The sequence below is a fragment of the Gymnoscopelus microlampas genome, assembly GCF_963454915.1.
Source record: "Gymnoscopelus microlampas genome assembly, chromosome: 24".
NCBI classification, from domain to species: domain Eukaryota; kingdom Metazoa; phylum Chordata; class Actinopteri; order Myctophiformes; family Myctophidae; genus Gymnoscopelus; species Gymnoscopelus microlampas.
In genome coordinates, this window is record NC_139961.1 from 13,859,029 (window position 1) to 13,869,822 (window position 10,794).

A 10,794-nucleotide genomic window follows, 5' to 3' on the forward strand; every position below is an offset into this window, starting at 1 on the left:
CCAGAACCAAGGACGCGCGTTTTCAATGAGTCTAACATGGTTAAAATGGTGTTTGAAGTTACAATGGGTTTATATAGTAGGAAGGGGGCTTCGAGGGTCAAGCAAAAGTAGCGAAAATAACCGATCTACAGGCTCGCAATGCGTCACACAACATTTTCCTTCTATTTCCTGCAAAGTAACGGTTTCTTTCTGGACATACAAGCTTTCCACCCGACAGTGACGATTATGAAAGCTCCTGTTTGAGCAGGTGATTCGCTAGTCAAGAGAACATATGTGCACAGCACACACACACACACACACACACACACACACACACAGCGAGAGCAGTGCGTTGTCTAGGTTCAGTGCTTTGTGACTGGTCTCTGTAGCCTTATCTGCACTTTCCACAAGACCACTGTACTGAACCTCTGACACACTGACTCCTAATCCTTCTTCACACACACACACACACACACACACACACACACACACACACACACACACACACACACACACACACACACACACACACACACACACACACACACACACACACACACACACACACACACACACACACACACACACACACACACACACACACACACACACGTTGCAATCTCAGATTAAGATACCTGATAAAATAGCCCAGTAGCGACAGACAGAGAGAGGAGGGGGGGGGTTGTGGGGGGATTAGGTGATGAGAACAGGTAGAGGGAGGGAATACTAACTCTGAAGTATGATGGAGATGGAGACAAAGAGAGAGCCAGACAGACAGACAGACAGACAGACAGAGACACGAGAGAGAGAGAGAGAGAGAGAGACAGACCGACCGTCATACAGACAGAGACAGAGACAGAGACAAAGACAGAGACAGAGACAGAGACAGAGACAGAGGGACCAAGAGACTGAGAGAGGAAAATACATATAACTTTATTCCAATAAGGCCCAGGAGGAGGAAGAGAGACGGCAGCTTTATAAAGATAGAGAGCAAAAAAAAGGAAAAGAGAGGAACAGAGAGAGAGAGACAGAGAGACAGAGAAACAGAGAGACACACACACACACACACACACACACACACACACACACACACACACACACACACACACACACACACACACACACACACACACACACACACACACACACACACACACACACACACACACACACACACACACACACACACACACACACACGATTAGCATCTTGTACACCGGCGGCTTCGGCTGCAACAACAAAGGGCTTGAAAACAAATCAAATATTTAGATATGGAAGCCACCTCTCAACGGGAGCGGACCACCAATGCAGCTCATGAATAGATATATCGTTGAACACGTTGTAAATACTTTAGCGGTAAATGTTTCCCACGCATTATTAATGAACGTGGATTGAGGCCAGCTGGTGTACTGATGAGAACTGTTTTAAAGTCCCCCTGTGTGCACGTTCCATGCTGTGGTTTAAAGGGCAACTGATAATGGACAACTTTGGATAATTACATACGATGCCGTGTCTAGACGACACAGTCAGTTGCTTTTTTCACCCATACTAGAGGTATTCACCTACGTTAGCCTGTGAATGATCCAAGCACCACCGAAGAAGAGTACACCGAGAAATCACGTGACCACAAAAAAAGCTTGCCTCCTTTCATGTTAAAGGTTTCATGACATTCAGTTTTACAACACATTACAAGTATTTATCATGGTCCTTCAAGCGTGCATTAAGAGTTTTAACTGAAAAATCCACTCCAGTGATCCATGGCAGGATTTTTTCTCTCTGATTTCTAAAGCCTTTTCAACTGCAATGAAAAAATAAATCTTTGCCTGTGGGTGTCGCTGTTGAGGGATTTTGACTGTCAATCATCGCTTCTGCTCCCCCCCCCCCCCAAAGGAATGGATAGAGGAGGGGAGGGGCGGAGAGGAGAGGGGGCGGGATTAATGGACTGTGACATCATTACTTTTCAGCCTAATTATTCAGAAAACCCCAGACCACAGAAAATGCACTGAATGTTCAAAGTTCAGGTTTATTGGGTCTAATTGAGGTCATAAACCCCCCCAAAAACATAACAAATAAAAATAAATTGAAAATGAATGTCATAGAACCTGTCAAAAATACAAAAATGGTCTCGGATTTCTGTATTTTTTTTTTTGTTTTTCAAAACACATGCCACATTCAAACGGCCATAGCTCTGGGATGGAGGATCACGGCCGGCCAAGTTTTTGTTTCTGTTTCAACCTGACCCCCGTGCGTGTAATGAGTCGACCTCCATGAGGAAGGAGGTCACAGAGAATATTCCATGACTTTTCAAAGGTACAGTAAAATCGCCGTTTTTGCTGGCAAAGGGAACGGTAGACGGATGAATTAATGAATTAATTACTTGACAGTGAATGAGTTAATATACAGTCTTACCCACTATATTAATGGTCTGGAGATTATGCTACTACCAGGAGTGTCATGGCTAAGTTTCAAAAAGACATTAACAAAGAGAAACACACTGTTTTTGAGGGAGTGGGTCTTTAACTGTGAAAACCATATTAATATCACAGCCTCCGAGGAGAACATGGACAGCTTGGTTAGTTGGGAAATACCGTAAGCGACAGTATTTGGTGATGTATCGTGTCCTGGTGAAACAAGACATATAGTGTAATAACTGTGTGGCCTCCCTGGCCAATCTCTCACCGTCTGTAGTAAGTTACCGTGTGTGCGGCTCGGTGAAGAAAGCCTCACAAATCACAATACAGTGTGTTCAGCAGTGGTGGAAAAAGTACTAAATAGTTTTTACCTAAGTAAAAGTATCAATACTGCAATACAAAAATACTCTGTTACAAGTAAAAGTCCGGAATTCAAAATGTAGTAAAAGTACAAAAGTATTGGCATCTAAATGTACTTAAAGTATCAAAAGTAAAAGTACTAATTTTACAGAATATCCCATTTCAGGTTTTCAAATGTATACACATTTTGCAAATAGCAGATCTACAAGCTCACAATGCGTCGCATCGCGACGCATTGTGAGCTTGTAGATCGGCTATTTTCAAATGGCCGAAATGTATGTAGGGCTGAAGTGGTGTAAATGTTTTGTACTAATAATCAAAATCTACAAAGTAACTAGTAACTAAAGTTTTCAAATACATGTAGTGGAATAAAAGTACAATATTGGATCAGAAAGGTAGTGGAGTAGAAGTAAAAGTATTGAAAATTGGAAACACTCAAGTAAAGTACAAATACCTCCAAAAGTTACTTAAGTACAGTACTTAAGTAACTTTACACCACTGGTGTAACATTTACATTGTTGATGTTAAAGTAATGCTAGGTAACTTTTTCAATAAAACTAAAGTTAAATTGTATATCTTTTGTGAGTGGCAAATGTTTCACAACACCCACTCCATGAATTTCACCCCCGAAAGCCTTTTATTTATATATTTTCTATTGAACGTCGTCGGGGTTGACCTTCCCGCGAAAATGACGTCATCTGGCCGGAAAATGGAAGCGGAAATGCACCGGTTTCCTGTTTGGCCAGGAACTACTGCACCGGTTTCCTGTTTGGCCAGGAACTACCGCGCTAATAACAAAAATGAAACTCACGCTGATTTTAACAGATTGTATGATTTGAAGAACGAAAAAAAACAGAAAAACAAAACACAGCTCACGGTAACTAATGCTCCACTGTCTAAGAGAAACGATCCACAGATCGTATAAAACAATTAAAAGAACGCTTTTTGAAACGCTTCCGTCTTCCGGTGTAAACAAATGGAATTTTGGGTAACGCAGTAATAAACAAACGGCCTGCAGTGACGGTAATGACCAGCAGGGGCTGCTAAAAATCGTTTTTTGAAATGTGCACTGTACAACTTTAACTAAGAGATTCTTATTTGCTTATCTGAGTTTTTTTCCTAATAAAGTTGCTCTTTCATTTTTTCCCCTCTCCCCCATAGACACACATGTAAATTAACTTTGAATACTTAGAAAAGCATTATATAAATTCCAGGTATTATTATTATTATTATTAATTAACAAAATGTGCAAAATATACACACAACAACACAAAACATTCATTCCCTCCCTTACCCAACAGATGAATAAATAATAGAAACTTGGAAAGCGAGTTCAATATACTGTAGACCCACTGGGCTGTTTCAAGATGCATTAACCCATTGAGACCTGAAGCCGATTCTACATGTCTCCTAAATCCCAACAGTTTTCTGAAAAACGTATGTTTCTATATCAGTGGTGCTCAATCTTTTTCATGTCAAGGACCCCCAAAATTATATGTATTTGGCCGCGGACCCCATCAAAATATTTTGTTCCAGGGACCCCCATGAAGCAAATATTTGAGTTAAAAATGTTCGCTTTAAAAATATATATATTAAAAGATTTGCACACATTTTCACGATTTTTCAAAAATGGCAGATCTACAAGCTCATAGCGCGGCACTCGGTGCCGCGCTATGAGCTTGTATATCTGCTATTTTTGAATAGCCCAAAGTGTAAAATTGCTTTTTAGCTCAAATCTAAAAATGACACAGTTCCAGGTCTTAATGGGTTAACTCATTCAATCCGGGATCGCGTCTGTGTAATTTTAGATTTGAGCCATAAACATTATTTTATACTTTGGCTATTCAAAAATGGCAGTTCTAAAAGCTCATAACATTTTGAATCTTTGAGTAGATATATCTTTTGAAACATTTTTAACTCAAATCTTTGCTTCTGGGGGTCCCTGGGACAGCATATTTTGAGATGCGGGTCGGTGGGCAAATACAAATAATTTTGGGGGTCCTTGACATGAAAAAGTATGAGAACCGCTGATATAGAAACATACGTTTTTCAGAAAACTGTTAGGATTTAGAAGACATTTGTAGAAACCCCAGAAGCAAAGATTTGAGTTAAACATGTTTTTAAAAATAATATATGTATTCACTTTTTTTAAAAGTTTATATTCAAAGATGTGCACACATTTCCAAGATATTTCAAAAATAGCAGATATATGGCACTCGGTGCCGCGCTATGAGCTTGTAGATCTGCTATTTTTTAATAGCTAAAGTATAAAATGACGCAGAAGTGTTCCCGGTCTTAATAGATTAAAGCTGAGCTGTAGTGGTTACAATTACTGACCTTTAACATTAACAATATGCATAAAGACAAGGTTTCCATAATCTAAAGTAAGGCTGCCGGATCTTCAAGAAAGGCTATTAATGCCCATTTCTCAAAAACATAATTACTATTCTCAGGAGCAATGCAAGTACAACAGCCACATTATGATGAGGGGTTAGTGTGTGTACTTATACATTATTATAATACACTTACTATAGCGACACCAAGAGCCTCCTCTATCACTTTAATATGTTGTTTAATAAATAAAAAAGTTGTTTTTCTTTGCCTGGTGTGTGAACTCTGCGGCGATAATGTGCTCTTCAGTCTCACTAATGCGGGGGGGGGCGGGGGGGGGGGGGGGGGGGAGAAAAAAGGTTGTCTGGGGACCCCCCCCAGACAATTAGCTTAATATGCAACTTTGTTTTCTCACTCATCAGTAAACAAACCAACATACAGTATATGTTTTATTTCTAAAGTTACAATTTTAAGGACTTTTAAGACCTTTTTAATACCTCTAAAATGAAGAAAAATAAACCAATAATAAGACCATTACTACCGCAAAAGCAACCAACAAACTATACTATACATTTCTTTTAAACATTGTCAAATATTACCTAAGAAAGAGACACATACTTTGAAAATGGCAGATCTACAAACTCACAACGAACGGCTATTTTCACAATATTTATCTGTGGAACCGAACCGACAACTAAATGTAATACCTCAACTCCTACAATTCCAAGTGCTTGTCAGGATTGGGGGTCCCCAGTTCAAATATGATTAGTTTGGGGGGTCCCCAGTTCAAATATGATTAGTTTGGGGGCTCACAAATGTGTGAGCTCACGCTAAACTCTCTATACTTAGTAAACTGGACATGAGTTACCTCTGTACTTGGTGCACTCTTTTTTCCCCTCACAGGGCTGGTAGTTCCCCCCAGAATATGGATGCTGGGGGTTCAAGTGGTTAATAACCACATTAACCTTAGCGTCCCTGTTCCGGGGCAAACATTCTGTGAAAATAGCCGATCTACATGCTCACAATGCGTCACAACTGTGTCGTGTTGTTAGTGTGTAGATCACCTATTTACAGCAAAGAGACCTGGTGTCAATGGTGACCTGGTATAGAGATCTAGTCAACAAAGTCATCTCTGTCGGGTGGAAACCTCATACTGTATGTCCAAAACTGTTACTTTTCAGGATTAAAATTCAAAAGTAGCAGATACTGTATGCAAATAAGTGATTATTTTTCTTTAGCTGCACTATTTTCAACTTTCTTATAATTCTTCTAATTAGAATTATTTATTTTACTACAAAAGTGTTGTTTTTTTTGCTGTACTGTACTATCGCCAACTTTATTTTCTATCTTCAACTTTATTCAAACTCCTTTTTATTCATATTACATCCGGTATGATCATAATTAGTATCTTGTTTGTTATAATGTATGGCTGTCGTTAGCACAGTCTTGTGGAACACAATGCCACAGCCAAAGTTTCACTGCTGGTAATGTAATGTACCTGCATGACTGAGTGACAAATAAAAGCCTTGGAGAAATCTTAATCCATTAAGACCGGGAACGCATCTGTGTAATTTTAAGATTTCTTTGGCCATTCAAAAATAGCAGATCTACAAGCTCATAGCGCGGCACCGAGTGCCGCGCTAAGAGCTTGTAGATCTTCATTTTTTTTTTTTTAAATTGTGGAAATGTTTTGCAAATCTTGGAATATATGTATATTCTTTTCAAAGAGAATATTTGCAACTCAAATCTTTGCTTCTGGGGAGGTCCCTGGAACAAAATATTTTGAGATGGGGGGGGGTCCGTGGCCAAATACATATCATTTTGGGGGTCCTTGACATGAATACGTTTGAGAACCACTGATATAGCAACAAACTGTAGGTTTTTTTTTCCTCCAAAAAAACGGTTAGGATTTAGAAGACATTTGTAGAATATCTATTCAAAGATTTGCACACATTTTCACAATAAAAAAAAAAAAGCAGATCTACAAGCTCAATCGCTATGAGCTTGTATATCTGCTATTTTTTTAATAGCCCAAAGAAATCTTAAAACGACAGAGACGCGTTCCCGTATCGAACGGGTTAGAGAGAGTTCAGCTTCTTGATAGAGTCTTTATTTACTTTGCCTGATCTACTGAAGTATTGAACAAATCTTCCCCCAGCCTGGCGCCGGCAGCCGGAGACAGCTCACTCTCTTCTCGGGTTTTTGACAGTTCCCTGTCTTTGTTGCTGCAAGTGGATTTGTTTAATCTAGCCATCAAAGTTTCCCCCAATGTCCCAATTATTTCTTCTGTCTGTTTTTTTTTGGGGGGGGGGGGGGATCTCAATTCCACGTTGGCACTCTCAGACAAAGCGAACAGTTGTACTTTTGGGAGTTACTTCCACTAAAATTAGTTGAAATAAAAACGGATTTGAGAAGATCCAGGACTTTATGTCTACCTTAGCTGCATTATATGTTGACAGACAGACACCCTTTGACATTGTCCTTAAGAAGACGTTTTATGCGTAGAACAACTGCAGGGGAAAAAGTTGGGTACAATACCTTAATATGTATCACTTAACCCATTAAGACCGGGAACGCATCTGTGTCATTTTAAGATTTCTTTGGCTATTCAAAAATAGCAGATCTACAAGCTCATAGCGCGGCACCGAGTGCCGCGCTATGAGCTTGTAGATCTGCTATTATTTGAAAAATCTTGAAAATTAGTGCAAATCTTTGAATATATATTTTTTGAAGAGAACATTTTTAACTCAAATGTTTGCTTTTGGGGGTCCCTGGAACAACATATTTTGACTACATATAATTGTGGGGGTCCTTCACATGAAAAAGGTTGAGAACCGCTGATACAGAAAACACACGTTTTTCAGAGGAACCGTTAGGATTTAGAACACATTAAGTAGATGCGTTCCCGCATTGAACGGGTTAATGATGCAAGGTAGAGAGTGGGGAGATTGATGGAACAAAATAAACACCACTACTATGACTACTACTACTACTGCTTCCACTATTGCTGCCACAACTAAGCACTAATGCTGCTGCCGCTACCACTATTTCAACTGCTACGAATAATATATATATATGTATATAATGTGGTATACTTACAGCCGAGAGCTGAGGCGAACAGACAGACGGTATGAAGAAGACAGACACACGAGTCAAAAACACAACATGAAGTCAGCGCTACGCTCTTTATCTCTCTATAATGGCTTTTTCTGTCTCTCTTAATCTCTCTGTCTCTGTGAAACAGCCAGGGCAGGAATGGACTCTTGTTAAAAGTTGTGTAAATGTAATTATTACCACACCATCACTTCTTGGTAGAGCGTGACCTTACAAAAGGTCAGGCCGGGAGCAGAATAACTCTTTCTTTCTTTCTTTCCTTTTCTCTTTCTTTCAATTAACAGACAGACAGACAGTCAGTAATGCTGCGTTCACACTGCAGGCATCTACAAAAGCGAGAGAAAACGACGCGCGAGAGAAATGTAACAGAAAGAATAAAGCCTGGGGTTAAAAAGAACACTAAGTATTTTCGCTGCACAACGTGCTTTCATACAGTATAAAACATGCTGGCTTCCATGGAATACAAATGACCGAAATCAGTTGTGCAAACTTTAAAGGGATAGTTCGCCCCTAAAATGACTTTTCTATCGATTAGTCATCCCCCGTGGAGACTTGAATTCATGGATATTTATTGTGTTTTCGTCGCATTCCTAGGCCAACAATTTGATGACCGGTAGGCAGCGGTTCCGGTAGGAGACAGACACAGACAGACAGACTCACCCTGCAGCGGTCCAGCTGTATCTTCAGGGCCTCGGGTTCACAGGCGGGGGGGGCCTGCACCTTCAGCCAGTTCTCACTGTTGACCACCGCCTGCTCACACTGCTCATACAGGCCGTAGTAGGCCAGCACCTGGAGAGAGAGCGCACACACACACACACACACACACACACACACACACACATTTGTGTTACCATACTTGTGAGGACATCAACATTTTAGGACAGTGATTTTTGGCCATTTTTAAATGTAAGCCTAAAGCTGAAAGAAATGACTACACTGGCACGTAACTAATTCAAATTCCAAACCCTAAATATAACCTATAAATCAGGGGTCTTCAACAGCGGGTGCGGGACCCCTAGGGGGTCCTCAGAGTTACTACAGGGGGTCCGCCAAATCTTTGTGTGACATGATTTTTTATTTGTTTTTACCTTAACCACTTGAACCCTAACATCCCTTTTCTGAAGAGAACTTTAGGCAAAAATAGCAGATCTACAAGCTCACAACGCCTCGCGATGCGAGGCGTTGTGAGCTTGTAGATCGGCTATTTTTGGCAAAGAGGTATAGATGTAGACTAGAGGGAATAAAGAGCAGACCAAGTCAACAAAAAAAGTTTAATCTGAAACACAATGTTACACAATATAGAGGGGGGTCCCTGCTTCATCTCTCTCTCAGCTAAGGGGTCCTTAGCCTGAAATTAAACGTTGAAGACCCCTGCTCTAAATGTCTAAGCCAGATTGCTTTGGGTATCTAGAACGGTATCTGTGTTTGTGTTTTTTTTTAGATTGTATTTCATCTATTCTGTTGAAAAAATATATGAATAAAAAATATATATATATATATATATATATATATATATATATATATATATTTTTTTTTTTTTGAATGACCCAAAATAATTTTGCGACCCCACCGTCAGTGTCCCGTGACCCCAAGTGGGGTTGCGACCCCAACTTTGGGAACCCCTGTCGTATCCTACTGACTCACCTGCCAGTGAGGAGCCCCCACCGGGAGGACGTAGAGCCTTCGTCCAACTCCTCCCGCCCAACACTCCCCGCTGACAGGTGCCGCCCCCCCCCCCCACAACGAACCCACAACCTCCGTGGTGGTGGGCACTTTTACCACTGCGCCACCCAAGCGCTTTTCAAAATGTCAACTTGGTGGTAACTTAAAGGACGACTTCACCCTTTTTCAACCTATCTTCATATAATTGGTCCTCACTAATGTTCATGATAAAAAGGTAAAAAAAAATTCTGTCTGTGTCTCATCATAGGAAGGCTGTGGAAACCTCAGAAACCCGCCTACCAGTGACATCATCGCTAGGCTTCCATTAGCATCCTATAGCTTCCCAGGGAAAGAAAGCATGCAGTTTATGTTAGCTTGGATTCCCCATCGATGATGTCACTGGTAGGCGGGTTTCTGAACTGTCCACAGCCCTCCTCTAGCTGAGACACAGACCGAGTAGACATAAATGGTACCATATTATAATGAGCATTAGTGAGTACCAATTATATGAAGATGCATCTCAGAGGCAAATATTGTACTTTTACTCCACTACAATTATTTGAGAACTTTAGTTACTTGTTACTTTGTTGATTTAGATCATTATAAATAAAAACAAGACATATTTACCACTTCAAGTCCTGTATGCTTCAGCTATTTTATAATTTGATAAAATAAGCTTGCAGATCATCTATTGATGCCAATGATGCCAATACTTTTGTACTTTTACACAAGTAAACTTTGAATACCGAACTTTTACTTGTAACAGAGTATGTCTTCATTGTGGTATTGATACTTAACCCATTGATACCTGGAACGCATCTGTGACACTTTAGATGTCTTCGCGCTATGAGCTTGTATATCTGCTATTTTTGAAAAATCGTGAAAAATCTTTTTTTATATTTTTTTCCGAAAAACTATTAGGATTTAGATTTTTTTT

General features: G+C 40.1%; 1 protein-coding gene across 6 annotated transcripts in view; it reads right to left on the reverse strand.

Annotated features, from left to right (window-relative positions):
• Positions 1-10,794, reverse strand: part of dmd (dystrophin) — a 555,891-nt gene that overhangs the window by 238,812 nt on the left and 306,285 nt on the right. For all 6 annotated transcript variants that reach the window (XM_084050679.1, XM_084050677.1, XM_084050678.1 and 3 more), the window contains one exon: positions 8,856-8,984. In XM_084050679.1, the coding sequence (XP_083906805.1) occupies positions 8,856-8,984 (129 nt within the window). The remainder of the gene's footprint in view (positions 1-8,855; positions 8,985-10,794) is intronic.